Source organism: Cololabis saira, chromosome 10, assembly GCF_033807715.1.
Source record: "Cololabis saira isolate AMF1-May2022 chromosome 10, fColSai1.1, whole genome shotgun sequence".
Lineage (NCBI taxonomy): Eukaryota > Metazoa > Chordata > Actinopteri > Beloniformes > Belonidae > Cololabis > Cololabis saira.
In genome coordinates this window covers 17,786,563-17,806,889 of record NC_084596.1, presented here as the reverse complement: position 1 = coordinate 17,806,889, position 20,327 = coordinate 17,786,563, and the positions used below count along the sequence as shown (strand labels likewise).

Below are 20,327 nucleotides of genomic sequence, written 5' to 3'. Positions count from 1 at the left end.
AGCACAATTCGACACAAGGTAATTCAAAGTGCTTTACGTCAACATTAAAAGCAGCAAGACACAATTAAACAGTAAATAACAAATAAAATTAAATAAAATGATAAGAAAAGAGGTAAAATGATAAAAAAGCACACGTTATTAAAAAGTAAGGGCAGGTACAGCAGGTAAGTATTTAATTTAAGAGTACGCTTCAGTAAAAAGTAATGTTTTTAGCCCTGATTTAAAGGAGCTGACAGTTGGAGCAGACCTCAGGTCTGCAGGAAGTTTGTTCCACCGGTGAGGAGCAGAATAACTGAATGCTGCCTCACCTTGCTTGGTTCTGGTTCTTGGGACAAACAACAAACCAGATCCAGATGAACCTCAGGGGTCTGGGAGCTTCATAGGGAACTAACAGATCAAGCATGTACTTAACTCCAATTAGACATCACTGACATTATTTATAATAAAGCATGTACAGGTTGGTAATCTGTATGTGTGGGCAGAAGCCTTTTAAACTTCTGAGTAAATGCTTTATTTTCCATTTTAAACAGGTGTTACAGTCTCTGAGACTCATCACTCATAGAGTCTCAGAGTAATCAATCACTGTGGAATAATAATAATAATAATAATAATAATAATAATAATAATAATAATAATAATAATAATAATAATAATAATAATAATAACCACAATCATATGCTGTAACAATGCACCTTTCAATAACCATGTCTACCTCATACTGCTGCACCTTTCACTTTTTTTAAAATTGTATATATGTTAATAAGAGCTGTATACTGTATAAGAGCTATTTACTGCACAGTGAGCGAAACAACCGGAGTCAAATTCCCGGTCTTGTTTGACTTGATTTGGCCAAATAAACCTGATTCTGATTCTGTGTTAAGTGTAATAGCATTTTTAAGAAAATGCTTTCAACTAAGAATCAAATTATTCAGTTGACAAATATATATAATGTTCAAGAAAAAAACATTTAGTAAATCGTATTATTATTAAGCTTGATAAAACATTGAACTTGAGATATGGATTGTATTATATTACACTGATACAAATATTGTGCTTAATTTACTTTAAAAAAAGTCAACTTTTTACATGAGATTATTATCAAGAAAGACTAGTCTTTGTATAAACTACTTAATTTTATGTATGTAAATAATACATTTTGCAAGTACAGTCAACTTAATTGTGTTAAGTTTACTTTATTTATCAAAATTAAGTTGACTTTAAAAAGGAAAAAAAGGAAAAAACGAAAAAACGAAAAAAAGAAAAAAAGAGAAACAGATCAAAAAGATGAAAAATGGAAAAAAAGGATAAAAGAGAGAAAAAAAATCAAAAAAGGAAAAAAATACAAAAATAAGTCTTTCTTGATCTACATAAAAATTTCATGCAAAAAAGTCGCCTTAATTTTTTTAAAGTAGATCAAGCAAGATCATTTTTACTGTTGTGTTCTACATAAAACAAATAAAGCATGTTTCATATAAACGCTGGTCAATCTGCCCAATAGATTAAAATTGTTAAAGAAAAAGTAAATACAACAAGATTATTGCTTGTTGTTTGTGTTTAAATGAAAAGATTGCCTGGGATTACATGCTTGTTAATGAAAAAATGCACAATGTCTTGTTTTTTGAACAAATGCAGATTAAGTTCAAAACTAGATGTATTCATGTAAAGCAACAAACTTCATTTTTAATTGTTAATATCACAGATTTAAATATGTTATATTTACATGCGCTTAGATTCATTTTTTCAGTGTAGATAATGTGCAAGAAAAACATTTAGTCAATCGTATTATTATTAAGCTTGATAAAACATTGAACTTGAGATGTTTATTGTATTATATTAGATATAGCCTATGTGGATATTTCCACAGTGCCCTTGCATTTCCTCCTCTGTGCAGACGCTCGGGGACTGATGAGCAGGGAGGAAGGTGGAAGTGAAAGCGTCTTGCAGGCAGGGTCGCAGGGTTGCAGGGCTGGCAGGTTGGACTGATGACAGCATCCTCTCCGCTCGGAGCCTGCACACCTGACCGACTCCATCAGACGCGCAGATGATGGAGCTCTCCGCGCTGCCGGCTTCTCCCGTCGCCTCCATTTCACACGTCCACAGCCCGACACATGTTCCACACGAGCAGCGTTGAACTGCTTTGTGTTTTCTGTCTTTCTCTTGATCATTCAGTGGATGGGCTGTGAGATTTTTTTGGAGGTTACGGCGATTATTTTAAGTGATCAGGCCGGGCCGGAGCTGATTTTGGTTTCCTGGAAAAACGGAACAGGAGCGGACTGATGCTGCGTCGCTGGTAAACACCAGAAATGGGTGTCATCGAATCAATATTGCCAACACTGGCTCGTTCTCGGGCAAGATATTCGCTTTTCTGACGATAAAACGTCAGCCCAAGCCCAGGTCTTAAACATCTACAAGTTGCAACCCTGAACAGGTAGGATTTTCTCCATTCTCTGCTCTTTTGACAGCCATTTAGACGCGTTGCTTGTGTAGTCTGACTCATAGACTCCCTCGTACAGAGGCTATTTTTGACCCATCCATCAGACGTAGTGCGTCATCTTGATTGCAACCATCAGTCTCCTCTTGTGCACATCCGTCAGCAGCCCAAATGGACGCACGGCCGGCACCGGGGCTGCAGAGGACCCGGACTCCATTTTACCCTGCAAATATTTCATTCTCACTCTGCGCAGTGTCCTCTGTGGGACTTATGTAAGAAATCCCAGCAGGAATCCAGCACATTTAGAATAGCTGCAAGTGCACTTATACAGCACACATCACACACAAACACACACACACACACACACACACACACACACACACACACACACACACACACACACACACACATAGCCTACACAGCCCAGGGCGGTTTATGGAGGCTGATTAAATTGGGTCTAATATGCATATGAACTGCTGAGCCCCACAATTAGGTTGCCATTCAAGGAAAAACGAATATAATTAAAGGAATTTAAAAAAAAAGCATAAATACAGCCCCAAACATTACAGTTGTATTCTTTATTTAGTTTTTTAAAAGGCGTAAAATTATGAGACATGCAGAAATGGGGAGTCTTGTTATATGTTAAATTTTTAATCGCAGAAAAGACAAAAATATAACCACATTTTCAGAGGGGTTTTAAAAGAAAGTTAAGCAATGGACGTCTCTGCAGATAATTCTTTGCAGAGTATCATTTGTCAGTGAGAGCAGCAAATCAATGCTGTGATTTAATTTGATCATTGTGTTCCTCTTCTTTATTCCAGGCTTCAGTCAAGCAAACAAATGGTCCCATCAATAGCCACTGGATACAGTCTACCATAGGAAGGAAATCAATTACACTTATCGATTCACACACACAAACACACACACACACACATATATACACACACACACACAGATAAAAAAGGCCATGGCGCTGGAGAACTCTGTCTTCCCCTCCCGTCCTGACTCTCTCGCCCTCCCCGTGGAGGAAAAGGAGGAAGGGGAAGAAGTGGAAGTGGCCACTGAAGCCACTGCCTCCACGGGGGTCTTCAACCTATCAGAGGAGCTGGGCCACGTCGTCACCACTGAGACAATACCGTCCCCTCCAACCTCCGCTAAGGTCAACAGGTCGTTCCAGGAAAAGATGGCCGAGCAGGAGGCCAAAGCCAATCAGCGCAGGAAGAAGACCCAGGGGATGGAGAAGGAGAGGGGGCGATTTGGGTGGGGTGAGTGAGTGAGTGTGGCTTCCTGCCCTCTACTGTCCTCAGTCTTAGGATGGTAGGTCAGTTTCATTAAAGAATAATTGATATTGGCTGCACGAAAGGACCTCAAATACCCTGCCTGGCTAAAGAAACTGCAGTGATTATAATGATTCAGTTAGTGCAGAACTTCTCATTCTTTAAATAACCACACAGGATGAGACATCCAGTGATCCCAGAAAATACCTTACTCTGTTTTAAAAAGAGTCAACTTATTGGCTTGCATTAACTCGTTATACCCATGAATCCTGATACAGGGGGCAAATGTCAGTTAAGAAGATAAGCCCGAGATTAGGCCGGGCGTAAAGGGGTTTAAGAAAGCGTCTAAGCAACATTAGGAACTGGGGTTGTTCTTGTTGGCTAGCCTATAGGTTTAGCGAAACAGTCTGGGTCAGTTGACTCCCTCAATATACCGAGTGCAGAAGTTTTTCCACAGATTTCTGCTTTCCCTGCCGGCATAAGCATGTTTCAAGATGACAGTGCAGGGATTAATTGGACTCCAGCTGTAAAGAGGTTCGGGGTACATGAGAGATCATTCTCAGGGATGGACCTGCTCCATCTCTTTCTTGCTGTAATATGTTATTAGTACTTTTGGACCGTACTGTGTCGTGTCCTCGCTGAACAATGAACAACATTTTGATCAGCATGTGCATTTTTTCCTTGTGAAAAAAATGTGTAGTTTACAAGAGTCGCTGTGGTTGATGTCATCGTTTATAACAGCAATGACTTGACATTTCTTACAGTTCTGCTACAATTACATTTTGCAACAAAATACAACATTTTAAAAGTCTACATCATAAAACACTTTGGGGTGCAAATTAGAAAAGGGAACTTTATTTCTATTCAGTTTTAGCAACTTAAGTAAACAGAAAAATGCAAGTTTTCCATCCTGCCTGCAACTCAGTGCACACGAAAAGAAAAGCCCTCTCTTTAAAGCAAGACAAATCATCAGCTACCTTCCTGTCATAATTAATCTGCACGTTTCTCCTTACCTGTCTCTTTTCATTTGTGTTTTTCCATCTCTGCTCTCTAAGGAGTTTTGTTCTCCTGGCACCTCCCTTTGTCTGTCTTCCATTCATCTGACTCTTCTATCCGTTGAGAGAAGTCAAAGTTGGAGCTTCAAACGAAAAACTTTCTACAAAAAGGCAGAAGTTACATTTGTGTGCATTTTCAAAAGAGTTTCTTTGAACAGGGGTGATGAAACAGAGTTATTCATGAAGTAACTGTGTTAAATTCTAAAATAAAGTCATGAAAAAGTATCTGGACTTTCCCATATGAGCAAGGTCTCCCATCACTCAGCCAAACATGGTTTATTTCAGTCTCACTGTCTCACTCGTGTCTCTCTTTCCACTGGTTCCGTCCACCAGCCCGAGCCCGGCGCAAGAGGCAGCGCTATGTGGAGAAGAACGGTCGCTGCAACGTGCAGCACGGCAACATGAGGGAGACCTACCGCTACCTGACGGACATCTTCACCACTCTGGTGGACCTCAACTGGCGCTGCTCGCTCTTTGTCTTCGTCATGGCCTACGCTGTCACGTGGCTCTTCTTCGGGGCCATCTGGTACCTCATAGCCTACTGCAGGTGAGCAGTTCTACTGGACCTGAAACACAGCAAGTGTTATTGGATCTGGACTGGTTTTATAGTCTTTTTGAGACATCAATTAAACCTGGGAAAACTACAACATCTTTTAATACTTTTTGGGTATTTATTGTACTACCTCCACCTCCTCTTCTTGCAAGACTTGCATCTAATTTGCTGATTTCCTCATTGTGTTTGTTGACTTGACTCACTATGTCTCACAAAGATAATGATACTGGTGCAGTGTATCGGTCACAATGCCAGAGCGATAAACACAAAAAAGATTGACCAAAGGAGACAAACTGAGATATTACTTTAAGAGGCAAAAAAGAGCATGTAGAGAAATGGTTGAAAATATTCACATAGTGTAGAAATCCAAAACAAGTACACAGCAAAAAACGTGCTTCAAAATTCTGTTAGATAAACCTTGTTCCTGATCACCAACCCTGAAAAAGTTGGGACTGGTTTATAAGTATATTCACTCCCCAAAAGTTTGGATACACTTTCCCATTCATTTGAATGAGAAACCTTTGAAACTATGGCAGTTCGAGTAAGTGGTTATCGTTATTAGGGGACTGTCACATGATGTAGGTCTAAAGTAAACAGCCCATAATGCCTCTTTCACACTAGTGCATGTACACAGACACAACTACAGCAATGTTCAGGCCTTTCCTGAATATAAGCTTTCACACCTTTTGATTACGATTCTGAGGGTTGAGATTAAAGTATAACCCGATTCTCAATTCAGAACTGCCATAGGTAGAGTCGGACGGTCGCTGGATCGATCCCGAGCCCCATTACCTGCCAAAGAGTCCCTGGGCAGGATATGGGCTGTAGATTACCAGGTGTAACAGCACACAACTAATGAAGGTCCTTTTAGCAATACACAGCATGCAAGAAGTTCAGCGATGGGCAGTTTTATTGTTCTGAGAACAATGTTTTCAGAACAGTTTTACACCAACGGCCTTGCTGGTCATCGGTCAACCTTTCTGGTCCCAGACGTCACTGAATAAAACCAGGGAGATGTTGATGAGCTTTATCTAGATTGATATTTGAGAAAATATTCTTAGTTGCTTTAAAAAAAAAAAAAAAAAAAGAAACTCACATAGCCAGAAGAAATTGCATTTCTTTTATGTGTAAGATCAACTTAATTAAGGATCTGTACGGTGTAACATGCAATGAGTAGCTTTTTCTCATTAATTTTCAGTCATTTTTGACAGAATAAATCAGCTTTCTCCTCACTTCAGCATCATATTCAGCAGGCTGATAAAATTGTGGCATAAAGCTTCTGGCAATAAGGTAAATAGTCATGTTCATGTTAATGTTTTATCATGATGCATTATCTCTTAACCAGACAGGCCTACTGCGTCTAATAAGTGTATGCTTGTAAAGTCCTGAGCGTCTTATGTTAACTGCAGAAGGTTTCTGTGGTGTTTAAAGTCTTTAGTCACCAGCACGAATCAATAAAAGTCATAGATTAAATGATTTAACAGCACTTTCGTTAATTAACTCTTCCTCTTTGGCTGGAGCGTGATAATCAGGGACATTAGCCTGTATAAGGTGTGTTTCACTCTTAGGAGGCTGAAATATCTGAATGATATACAGGGAGGATGTGATGAAAAGGGTAGGTTCTTCTTTTGCAGCCTGGAGACTCCGATGAAGAGGATAACTTCTGTTCATTATTAAAATTTTGATGGAGTAATGAATCACCATGTACCAGAGGTGTCAAAAGTATTCACATTCATTACTCAGGTAGAAGTATAGATACTAAAGTTTAAAAATACTCCTGTAGAAGTTGAAGTATCAACTCAAGTTTTTTACTCAAGTAAAAGTATAAAAGTACTGGTTTCAAAACTACTTAAAGTATAAAAGTAAAAGTAATGTAAGGGGGAAAAAAGCCACTAAGGACAAAAGCCATTGAAAATTAATGCATCTTATTATAATGCAAATATATTAAAGAACCATATATGTGTACTATTGAGCATTAACATGTGTTTCAGAGAGCAGGAGATATGATGACTAGTTGCCTATAAGTATTGTAATGGTGCAAAAAGTCAAACTTCAGAGGCATGTTATCATTTATCCTAACCTTTATTGGAATGTACATCCAAGTTTAGTTGCAGGAATCTGAGGGAACGGATGTAAGAACAAAACTGGACAAGAACATCTGAAACAACCACAACCAAATTCACTCTATCCGGATGGAGCAATTTAACTGGATAGTTTTTTTTTAAGGCCGAAATGAAATAGAGTAACGAGGATGTTTTTAAAATGTAAGGAGTAAAAAGTACAGATAATTGCGTGAAAATGTAAGGAGTAAAAGTAAAAAGTCGTCTGAAAAATAATTACTCCAGTGAAGTATAGATAACCAACATTTCTACTTAAGTAAGGTAACAAAGTATTTGTACTTTGTTACTTGACACCTCTGCCATGTACACATTTCTGCTCATACGGTTTAAAAATACAATTCTTCTCGCTCTCTGTGTGTTTTCCATTTGACACCCACCAATGATCCTCCACTCTTTCATTTCTCACACCTTCTCCTCCTTTTTCTTCCCTTTTCTTCCCAAGGGGGGATCTGGACCATCTGGGAGATGAGACGTGGACGCCGTGTGTAAACAATGTCAACAGTTTCATCTCGGCCTTCCTCTTTTCCATTGAGACAGAGACCACGATCGGCTACGGTCACCGCGTCATCACCGACCAGTGTCCAGTGGGAACCATGCTGCTGCTGCTGCAAGCCATACTGGGATCCATGGTCAACGCCTTCATGGTGAGCAGAGACGCTGGCAGAAACATGTACCCAGCAGTCCCTTAGTGACTGGGACAATGAGTTAAATTGATTTAATTCAAACCTTACATTTTGGAAAATTACATAGTCAAATGAAACCAAACATTCTGATATAATAAAAACAGTAAATTATGTTAACATGCATCCATTTCAGGCTGGCTGTAGATGCATGGGTCTGTTTAGTAAAAGAATCGAGGTTCAATAAGGTAAAATAATGATGTCATTTTGAACAGGTGATGTCAGCAGGCGAGTGCATTGATTGATTTGTTATAAAAACATTATCCATGCAGGGCTAAGTCTTTGAGAAACAACGGTGGCCACAGGACCTCCACTTTGTCCAAAAACCTGTGAGAAAATAATGGAAATGTTTATTGTTGGCAGATGTTTTTGTGGAATAAATGAGTGTTGAGTTTAGTGGTCAAAGACCAAAAAGGACCATTCGAACCTTTATCAGCAAGTCCAAGAGCCAGGGTCTGCTCAGATGAGGTCATATTCATGCATTTGAAAAAGGTCACATAAGTATAAAAACTATTTAATATGCCTCGAAGATGCATTCAAAAGCACTTTTCTAGGGAGGTTTGTGCATTTTTCAACAGAACAATGCACACACACATTCTGCACAAATGACAAAGGAAGAGGAAGCAGATTCGACTGGACTGCCTGCTGTCTTGACCTGTTACCATTAGAGACAGATTGGAGAATTTAAGAATAAAAATGACTAAAACAACTATCTCACACTATTGCATCACTTATGATGAGTTTGCGGCAAGATTGGGATAAAATAACAACAGAAACAGCTCAACATCTCTGGGCATCCTCAGTGAGGCAGATACTTCAAGAATTGTAAGAAGGTATAGAAATATTATAAAGTAGTTTTACTGTCCCACCTTTTGGGGAATATGTTTCAGGTCTAAAATGCAGAAATTGATGTATAGTAGTAGATGAAATCAAGGTGATAACAAAACATGAAATACGTTTGGTTCGTCTAAAATGAAATAGAAAATAAGGGGTTTTCTAAATTTGCATACTTCCTTACTTGCATACATACCTTTTCTGATCATGGTGCAAACATAGTTTCATATTTAACCTACTTATAAGTATAGCATTTTTTACTGATGACATATGTAGGGAATGTTATCCAAAATCTGACGTAGGTGTTCTAACAGCATCATCCACTACAACATCCACAACGTAACATTCTCAATGTTAAGAAGTTACTCTCACTAAGATGTATACAACCTAGGTTATTTTTTTCTATCTTAGCACTTCTAAAAAACAGGCAAATCTGCTGTACCAAATCATGACGGCAAGTTTATTAAAAGAAAATGCAAGAACAGGCTTCTTTATTTTCACTAAATAGTCAAAATTATCTTATTTCCTCTGAAAAGTGCTTGTTGTTATTGTGTGACCGGGGTTGGTTTGATTGGACAGAAGCTTCCTGTGTGATAATAAAATTTTTGCCTTGAGCTTATAGAGAGAGAGAGAGAGATGCATGCGTTAAACAAGGCTAGACAATATGACAAAGTCTGATGGAATGGTATTCTTCTTGAAAAAGACAGTTTTTTTTTTCGAAAATGCTGATGAGGTTCAGCCTTTTGCAGAATGTAAGCACTCTTATGTGGATCAGTTCAAGCACTGACACCCTGACGAAATCATGTTTATTCATCAATGGTAAGCTGGAAAGCAGCCATGTTCACAACTGATGGATATGTGGGATTTTTTAATGTGCATATGGACAATGTTTCGGTCTGAGGTTAATTTAAGTGTCACTACTGCTTTAAATATTGAAAGATGGAAATAGCTTTATTGTAATGGAACCAGATGAGTGTGTCTGCAGCAGCTGCGATGAATTAGTTCCTGCTGTACAGTCTACAACGGCATCACTCGGATGTTTTAACTGATGTTTCAGTAACGAGTACCCGATAACAAGGGTTGCTCCAAGGTTTCAAGCTCCAGAGCCTGTGTTTGATTTGTCTCCCTCTTCTCTGTCCAGGTTGGCTGCATGTTTGTGAAGATCTCGCAGCCAAACAAACGAGCAGAGACATTGGTGTTCTCCAAACATGCCGTCATCTCTCGGAGAGATGACAAGCTCTGTCTGATGTTCAGGGTGGGCGACTTGAGGAGCTCCCATATCGTAGGGGCCAACATGAGGGCCAAGCTCATCAAGTCCAAGCAGACTCAGGAAGGTGAGACGCTTACTGGTAACAACTCTGAAATGACCTACAATGCCTTCACTACGCATCCTCACTGTATTTAGAAAATGGAAGACACACATTGTGTTTATGAAGTCATGCTGTCGGAAGTTGAACACATCGAGGTTTGTCACTGTCCTGATGGAGTAAATATGGACCACTCAGGGAAAGATAATGCCTTGATTATATAGTCCTGGAATACAAGTTTTCTACTCTATGGGCACTGATGCATCTCCATAATGTCACAGAAGATGTTACAGAGCTGGATTATTGTTCTTATCTGTGGCACATAAAACCTTAGGTCAGTTTTCCATCCGGGACAAATTCATACCCAGAAAGTGCAGTGATGTGTCCGTGGTCCCAGTAAAACACCTGACTGAAAGGGATGGATAACTATCAGATCATCCAGATCTGCAAAAGTCTGTTAATGACACAGTTATCTGTATCAGGTTGTGCCTAAAACATGCAGCACAGGGGCCGGGGCTTGGCCCAGGATCTCCCACCCTTTATCTAGACCACTTGTTTGTAATGTTCATGATGATGAAAATAATGATGAAAATGATAATGTCATGTTGAATTATCAGAAAAGGCCATCTAAAAGTTCGAATGCCGTCTGGGTCCCACAGTCCAGTTCAGTTCATTTGAACTCAGTAGATTTCAGAAGAAATTAATTCAATTGGATTCAAGGGAATTATATTGAATTCAGTTTTAGTAATATAGCACCTTTCAAATACAAGTGCAATTTAAAGTGATTTAAAAATAAAACAAAACATAAAGCAACAACGGATTAATGAAAAGTAAGTAGTAAGTACGGTATAAATGAACAAGTGTAGTAAAACTAGGGTGGTAAAAAGAAAAAAAACTAATCCATAAGCACTCTCACAAATGTATAACTGCATTGTGTGCTTTTAATTGCCCCCTGGGTACAAATTACTCTTTTTTTTTTTCAATAAATTGAATTGAAAAAGGAAGGTCTTAAGTGTCCACTAGGGAATCGTGACGTTATGCGTCCAGACTGGCATCCAATCACAGCGGCACTTTAGATCAACTGACCTTCATTCTCTGAGATCCTCGAACTGCCTCAATGTTTTTATAGTATTATACGTTTAAGACGTTAAAGCACCACAAAGGAATTTATTCTTATGTTAAAATGTAATTTTCATTTGAAGGAGTTTTTGCTAACTTTTAGGAAGTCTAGCTCTCACAGTCTGCCGTTCCTGCTAACAACAAGAACCAGCCAACGTGAGTCTGGACTCTCATCCTGGAGATCTGTTGTTACAACTGCTCAGTGATATCATGTCACACATCCAGCTCACAGAGCTACAGTGGACATCATCGCAGAGGCAATTAGGACTAAAAGAGACCTCCACAGAGATAAATGTTGCAAAAGTTCCTTCTTTGCTGCTACAAATCTGACAAATTTTGACATTTCTGCGATGAGCCATGTTAGAAATTTTCTTGGAAAGACTTTTATACCCAATGGTGACTCCCTCACCTGTACCAGTTCATTTGCTGATCCCGAGCAGTATTATGCTGTTTATTTTCTCTTACTTTTCTGAGTGTGTCGCTGCCATCCAATTTTTATTTTGGCTCAATGAAATCTTTTAAATGTAATAAAGTTGTTAGGTGAAGACTCGGAAAAATAATATCCTTCATCCTTGTGTCAGTTTGAACGAAGTCAATGACATAATGAGTTGCAAATGTAAGTGTTTGTTGCATTTTAGTAAAGCTAATAAAGCTGATTTGCGCTTCAGGTTAACTTAGCATGAAGCTTTTTGGAAGATTTCAAGACATTTCTTATTTGCCTGAGCTCCCAGTTACCACCTCTGCTTCCCCTCCAGGCGAGTTCATCCCGCTGAACCAGACCGACATCAGCGTGGGCTTTGAGACGGGCGACGACCGTCTCTTCCTGGTCTCTCCGTTGGTTATCTCCCATGAGATGGATGCACATTCACCCTTCTGGGACATGTCGCAGGCACAGCTGGAGAAGGAGGACTTTGAGATTGTGGTCATTCTGGAAGGAATGGTGGAAGCCACAGGTGAGACGTGGGTCAGATGGAGCTGCTGAGAGACGAGACCGCAAATACCGTCTAAAGGTCTGTGGTAGTGTTATCCACAGGGTGGATAACATTTCAGAAAATAAAACAAAGAAACGGACTGAAAATGCATTTCCTTTCATGCATATTAAATGTTAATGTGGGAGATGGAGAAATAATCCTTATATAAACCCCTTTGCAGTAAAGGAATATACCTCTATCACATCATTACAAACCAAAAAACAACATTTATTATATTCTTTTTTATATTATTATGCTTTTTACATTTTTAAAGTGGTCCCAAACAAAGAATACCAATAACATAGGGTTCAGTACGAGGTATTTTCACTTGATTTTCATGTTCGAAGGTTGTTTATATTGTAGATGTGTGTCCACCTGTATGGATCAATAATATACAAATGTATGGATGTTCAGATCTGGTTCAGTGATGTGCTGAGGGGCTCATGTACCCACATCCCCCTTTTCCTGGTAGTGTCTTGTCATCTTTGTCCTACTAATGCTTTCTTCTTCACAAGTAACAGACATATATTTGTTGCTGACACTGCATACAAAGCATTAAGCCTGATTTTGCAAACGCTTCCCAGTTTTCTCATCAGCAAGCCTTTGGTGCAGAAGAGGCTTAATGCATTTCTCTGCATGATTTTTTCTAAAATTTTAACAACTAATAATATACATTAGCACATTTGCTTTGCAAATTCACACTGTACATAGGTGTGATATTACGCCCATCATCATAGAGAACGCAAGCCCTTTCAAACAATTGTTTGGAAAATTAAATTCCATATCCAAAAAAGCCACCAATTCTCATTTCAAGAGCTCCCTGTTTTCAGTCAACTGCCAGGAGGCTGTGTTGTGATAATAGTGGATTATAAAAACTGTGAAGCACCAATCAGGTTTTAAGAGCGGAGTAACTCTGGGAACTCGTCTACCCTCAACCAAGCATGGACCCCTTCTGGGCTCACTGAACCTTGTTAAATAATCCCTTAAAGACATGAAATGTGAATTTGATCTTTTATTTCAGTTTATAATTCTGCTTTAGTTTCAGACTCAAGCAGACTCAGTTTTTAGGGGATTAATAGTAAAACAAAGGTAGGGAACCGTTCTCACCAGCTGGGCAGCAGCTGCTCATCAAGTTTTTTTTTTACCTATACTCTTTACTTTACCTGTACTCTGAAAATCAAAGCCAGACTTAAGACAGAATAAGCATTTATTTAGCTTTATTTATTTAGCAAAGGTTTAGATGAGCTGTTTTTGCCTGTTTTTCTTTATCCCCTTCTGAAAAACAGTTGCATATTAAATTCATTTTGTATGATGCTGCATGGACTATTCATGCCGTGAAGTCTTGCCCACGAAGCCGTCAGGGTAAACCAAGCATGTCTAATTACATTTCATTGCTCAGAATGGGCCTGTGTGTGTGTGCAGGGATGACGTGTCAGGCGAGGAGCTCCTACTGTGCAGAGGAGGTGTTGTGGGGTCACAGGTTCAGCCCCATGATGTCGCTGGCCGAGGGTTTCTTTGACGTCGACTACGGAGCCTTTCATCACACGTTTGAGGTAACGCCTCTTGCAGCTGGTGTGATGAGATTCAGTTTTATATTCAGTAACTAAACAATTTGATTATTTAAATGTACTCTCCTGCATGTGTTTGGCTGTACAACACACGCATTTTGATTGTTTTTACCGTATTATTATCAATAAATGACCAAATGAACAAACCAAATTATAGAATTGTAGTAAAATGTTTATAGAAAATTTTTTGGGTCATTTTTGCTACGGCAGATGTCAACAGGAGAGTTTTTCCACCTGCAGCTGACAAAAATGCTCGAATGATTCTTGAAAACAGAGAACTGGAACAACTCCTTATGTTATCCCTATTCCTGTCTCCACCTACACGTGTACCGACCGCTGAATTCTCACGCTCTCGTGAGGCTACCGAAAAGCATGCTGGGAATTGTAGGAAGTCTGACAGAAGTATTTACCCCATGTTTACTTTTGTTTGAAAATGCAATGTACTTTACTGACCCAAACATGTCAAGTGCGTAGCTGTTGGAGCGGCTTTGATGCACTTTGGTATTGTTTTTACAAGTTAGTAAAAGTCACAGAAGTAACATACTGTATATTCTTCAGGGTTCCTCTAGATTTTTCTAGTGCAAATGCAATAACTCATGATTCTCACAATTTCCATCCTCATACACCCATGATCTTGTTTTTTTTATTTTTTATAGTAGTTTATCCATATTGTTGTTTAAGATTATCAAGTTTTATTTCATCTTATCTCTTGTGGTGCTACCAGTAATTTTCAAACACACTGCTTGATTAAATATTCATTGTAGAATTACATCAGTTTAAAGCAAGTTATTTAAAACAATATACGGTCAAATTAAAAGATGTCAGTGGCATAAATTATTATACTAATGAACATTGCGTTGCCATGCAACACCAATCCCTCCATTACAAGTTTAGAAATAAATGAATAAGACATTCTGCCTCTGCTTCTCAAAAAAAGGAAGTCAGATGTGTCTCCGGCAGCGGCCTGATTGGCATCGGCTGTTGTCAAGGTTGCTAAGCAACAGAAGCCCTCTTCAACCTTGGGTTAGGGAGTAGGTGATGATGTGGACAAACAAGGATGTCCTCTGCAGACCACACTGTCTCATTTAACAATTTCAGATGGAAACTCTCACTTTCAGCTCACTTACGAAATACAGTGTTGTGTTGTTAGCGTGTCAACACTGCAATATACTTTGAGTATAATGCAATTAAAAGGTAATAAAAGCTTCCAAAGTCCTCCTGTTAACGTTCTGATTCATCTACTTCTGAATAAATGTCTCACATGTTAACAATGAAAGATGCCTCTTCAGGAGCAGCACAGATGACATTTGCCCCGAGATTAAGTTTGACTGAGTTGTGAAAATATGAGACCAATGACGTAAATACAACTGAAACATTTAATCATGTGGGTATTTTAACTGTAGCTGAAGGAGTCTCGGAGGTTTTGACAATCCTGACCATGAATACTGTTATAGTATTTATGATAACATGTTTTGATATCATGATATCATGCTTATGGATGAGTTCAATGTTAATGAGAAAAAACTTTGAAGGATTTAATTCCTCATTGTCAAATAGCCACTTAGTCTTGAGCTCCTCCGCATAAAACTGTTTGGAAAGTTAATTTTTTAAACCAAATAATGTTGCTTCTTTAAGTTATTTTTGTTTATTTGAAAGATTTTACAACTATTTTGTTTAAAGAATACTTAATATCGACTATATAATTTTTGATATTTGGTGAAAAACGTTAACCTGTCACTTTCTATTGTTATTAAAAATGCAAAAAAAAAAACAACAACATAGGAATAAAAGAAGAGGTGCTAATGTGTGCATCTTGTTTGTACAGTGTGTTCTATTATATTCTTTATATCTTCTAAGATATATCTTCTAAGTATTAAGTTTATACGCAACAATGTAATTTCTTTGGAAACAGGATTATATTAGGAGGCAAAGCTGTTTTTTTTATTAAAAAAACAAACAAACAAGGAAAGTGGTGAATCTGCAAACAAACATTTCCATCTTTAGTGCAACCATGGCTCAGTCTTTCATTGCTGCGTTTTCATGAAATTAGATGAAATTACATGGAACATTTTCAGTCATTTGTTTTCCGTGTTGATAACTTGGCGATCTGATAACTGAAATGGGTTTTTTTTGTCACCTCCAAGGTGGACACACCTTCCTGTTCGGCCAGAGATCTCTCCCTGGCTGCAGCCAGACTTGACGCTCACCTCTACTGGTCGATCTCCAGCAGACTGGACGAGGAGCCCACGCTGGCCAGCCAGGCGACCAAGCAGTCCGACGGCGGCTCGGCCAACAGCAAAGGAGGGGCGCCCACTTTCACCGTCGGGGAGATGACCGACATCCAGGAGCAATCAGGACCTGGCGAGCTGAACGGCAGCGTCGCCACCGATCAATCAGAATCAGAGGCCTAGAACAGAGAATGTTTACAAAGACCTTCAGTATATTTCCGTCATATCACAACTACGCTCTACACTCGAGTTAACAAACCTTTCTTTCAAGTCAAATTAGTAGTTTCGGTAGGCTCACCTCAACACTAAACACCATATCTTATGTTGTCATCTAAAAGAAATGATTTCTCAAGAATGTGTCTTTTATTTGTGAGTTCATTTTTGTCACAAGTGTACTGTATGCGTGCAACCTCTCTTTGATTTGTTGTGTCAGCTCTAATCACCCTTGCCTATATCTACTTTAAAATGACAATACTATGCTTTAGTGGGCTCAAAACAACATCCTGTGGACAGGAGAGAAGGTTTCACATCATAAGGTGATTTCTGATCATGTCGGCCAGAGAGTTGGCAAAGAGTTGAGGAGTTAAGGATTTAGGCTTTTGGCATTTAAAATAGATAATGCGCATATAGATGATTCAGTTTCACCTGCACTGGACGAGATGGTCATGAGGTATTGTTAAGCTTTTTTTATTTATTTATTTTTCAATTCAAAGATTAAGATCTATTGCACATCAACCAGGGTGGGGAAGTACCACATGGCTTTGTCAGTCTGCTCTTCGTTTGGATAGAAGCTGTCTTTGGTAACCGATAGTCGAACCAAATTGTAAAAGTATATGTGGACATCTGAGCATAAATACTTTGTTTGTTTGTTTTTTTGGAGACACAGAGTATTGTGTTTGTTAGGAACACTTGATAGAAATATGCTGACATTCCTGAACGGCTGTCAACACATCAGCAGGTGAAGGGTATCGGAAGACTTTCACAAAGGACACTCGACTGTGTTTGTGGCGTTGTATCACACACGGCGGCTGTAGCACAAGGTTATCTCTTGTTTGTTTTCAGCCAACTTTAAACTAGAAGCACAATAGTGTCCTGCTCCCTTTAGCCCAAACTCCTGCTTCTGCTGCTGTGTATATATGTGGCCATTTTTACTTGATGTATTTTAATATTTTAAATGACACATTAATTAGACTGAATAAACTACAGTATATTCCAAAGAACCGGTTTGGGTTTGTGTGTTGTTCTGCGGAGAATCTCACTGAAGCTGCAGATAGCAGGTCCTGGATTCAGCTTCAAAATAAATATGTATTTGGGCCTGGATAAATAATGTAAATTATGAGAAGCAGCCACAGATGGTCTTAGCTGCTCTGTGTAGTTTAACAACACAAACAGTAATAGAATATGTTTGATTTATTTAAATACTTACAATAATTGTAGTTTCAAGGTTCCCATTCTGTAGTTATTTAGGGTAACTATTCTCTTTTCTACCTATTTACACACAAAAACATTGAACCATGTTACAACCAAAAACGTAATAACGGCCAATAACGTAATAACTGCAAATAATGTAATAATTTTGGCCATTTCAAATGTAATAAAGCCAATAGTGTAATAATGTGCCAATAATGTAATAAAACTTTTGAGTCAATAATGTAATAACTTTTTGCCGATAATGTAATAATTTTGTAATATTTTTTTAATACCAGGCCAATAACGTAATAACCAGCCAATAATGTAATGCCTTATTACATTATCGGCAAAAAGTTATTACGTTATTGGCTCAAAAGTTTTATTACATTATTGGCACATTATTACACTATTGGCCTTATTACATTTGAAATGGCCAAAATTATTACGTTATTGGCAGTTATTACGTTATTGGCCATTATTACGTTTTTGGTTGTAACAAACCATCTTAAATAACCAATCAGAAAATGTTTCAAATTCAATAACAAGACAGAAAGATGTTAAAACCAACTCTGCTTCTGCTTGACACGTTAAGAATACCAAGCATACAGTAAAATATTAGTAATACTTAAATTGTATGTAATATAAAAGACTGACAGGCTTACATGTAATATTTGGACTTTGCAGTATAGTTCTTTATGTATCTTCCGTCCACTGCAACAAAATTATCGAGCTTGTGGGATCCACTGGATGGCTCCAGTTACCTGCGATACTCAACCCTGACGTCATACCTGCGTGAGACGGGGTCTCCAGTCAATACAATCGAGGTAGAAGAACACAACTCGGTTAAATGAAGGACAACAGTGGATGACGTTGATAATAATGATCCTCTTTCCACATGATCTGATGGCATTTCTTGATTCAGTTTGCTCCTGTTTTAAGATCAAATAACAATCAGTATTTGCATCAAAACTGAGCTCCTCTTTCAGGATGACCCTTACACTCCCTTAATGACTTTTAATGTCATAGCTTTATGACATTAAAACATTTCATGGCCTGATCCTTGTAGCATGAAAACTGAAAAGTAGTGAAGTAAAAAGCAAAGTTGGCAACGTTAATATTCATGCTTTTTAATATCTTTCCTCTACAAAGTATGTGCAAAGTAATTTGACTCATTTATTCAAGGGGTAGCTCAAGCTCTCTCTCCCTTTCTCTCATTTCCCTCATCAGTTGCTGATTAGCCCCTTGGGTACTATTCAAATAACAGTCCATAATAAACTTTTCACATGTGTGGATCCGCAGTATCGCCTATAGAGTATCCTATTAGAGATTCATGACAGACTGTGCACGAGGGAAACTCAGCACATTGGGTTACTAGGCAGAATATTGCTTTTTCAAAACCTATCTCCCTCTGTTTTGGTCGCTAGATGGAGCTCCAGACCCCCGCACGTCCTCCCTCACCGCTCCGATTGCTCTGTTGGCGTGAAATGAGATGGGGTCCCCGACTCAGCTGTCTCCTAGGCAACCGAGGCTGGGGACAGGGAGAGGGCAGCGTGTCTGTGTGTGTGTGAGTGTGTATTCTTAACCATGTAAATGATTGTTAATGTGTGTTTGGAGTGGACCTCCACAGCCGATAGTGGAGTTCAGGAGGATTTCAGAGTTGATGTGACATTATAGTTGAGTTTGTGTGTGTGAGTGAGCAAGGATGACCGTGATGACGATGAAGCTCAGCAGTGACCTTCAAAAGGATAAGGATGGATGCCCTTAACACTGAAAATCCAGCCTCGGATCATAGATTCTTTTTGATATTTATGATGACTATGAAAATAAAGCTGACTTGAATTTAACACTAAACTGCAAACCTTAACATCTAAGAAAATGTTTTTTTGCCATTAAAATGTATATAGTAAGTAATAACTTTATTTATTTATTTATTTATTCAATCTTTCAACACCTATGAAATGCATTAATAGGAATCTGATAACAGGTTTTAAAGTGAAAGGCTAAGTGGAAATAAGATGTTTTCCAGTGATTTTTAGTTTTTAAGAGAATGTCATGCCCAATCGCCAAGGTCTAATTATGGTTTTAATGAGAGGTTGTATTTCTTTATCCCTACTGAGCCTAAATCAATGTTTCCCTTGACGGAAGAGGAAATTACACTCTTTCCCATGGAAAAAGAATGAAGAAAAATACCAAAAATAACATAAATAAGATATTATACTCTGACCTGTCATTTCTGCAAGTCAAATAGAAAATAATACAAGTTATTGTACTTTATCATCCCAATAAAACTTGAAGTCAAGGTATATCCAACTGCCCTTAAAATGCAAAAACAAAACTGAAAAATATTAAAAATCCTTTTTTAAATCCTGGAATAATGTGACTTGGCCATCCACATCCATTCACGTTGCAAAAAATGAACTTATAAATTGAAGAGGAAAAGAGGACAGCTAATATCAATGCAGGGTTATCACAAATCTCATGAATAAAAACATTCAAGCGCATATGAGTATATGAGACAACTGAATAATCATGATGTGTATTCTTGGTAAAAGATGACCTCAACAATATCGTTAATGACGGATCAAATCACTAAATCATGATGTGATTTTATTTTATGGGGAATTATTTGTGAAAAAAAAATTCAGGAAGAGGTCACTCCTGTTTGCCGTTTGCAAAGAGAGAGTCTATTCAGTTTTTGGATGCATGTGGAAAACTATATAACATTTCGAAACAGGGCTTAAGTGGTTTGCTCGTTGACCAGCTGCTGCAAAATG

General features: G+C 38.4%; 1 protein-coding gene across 1 annotated transcript; it reads left to right on the top strand.

Moving 5' to 3' along the window:
• Positions 1–1,926: 1,926 nt before the first annotated feature.
• kcnj9 (potassium inwardly rectifying channel subfamily J member 9) lies at positions 1,927–17,338 on the top strand. Its single transcript, XM_061731862.1, has 8 exons — positions 1,927–2,428; positions 3,253–3,696; positions 5,097–5,310; positions 7,879–8,080; positions 10,092–10,284; positions 12,132–12,329; positions 13,770–13,900; positions 16,060–17,338. Exons 2-8 carry the CDS (start codon positions 3,399–3,401, stop codon positions 16,324–16,326), a joined length of 1,503 nt encoding a protein of 500 aa, XP_061587846.1. The 5' UTR covers positions 1,927–2,428; positions 3,253–3,398; the 3' UTR covers positions 16,327–17,338.
• The last annotated feature ends 2,989 nt before the right edge of the window (positions 17,339–20,327 follow it).

What these genes read in the sequence shown, in the direction of transcription:
- kcnj9 (XM_061731862.1), top strand. Translation starts at nt 3,399, where the DNA reads ATGGCGCTGGAGAACTCTGTCTTCCCCTCCCGTCCTGACTCTCTCGCC. An exon ending in AGGAATGGTGGAAGCCACAG is followed by an intron (nt 12,330 to 13,769) that starts GTGAGACGTGGG and finishes GTGTGTGTGCAG; the next exon opens with GGATGACGTGTCAGGCGAGG. An exon ending in CCTTTCATCACACGTTTGAG is followed by an intron (nt 13,901 to 16,059) that starts GTAACGCCTCTT and finishes GTCACCTCCAAG; the next exon opens with GTGGACACACCTTCCTGTTC.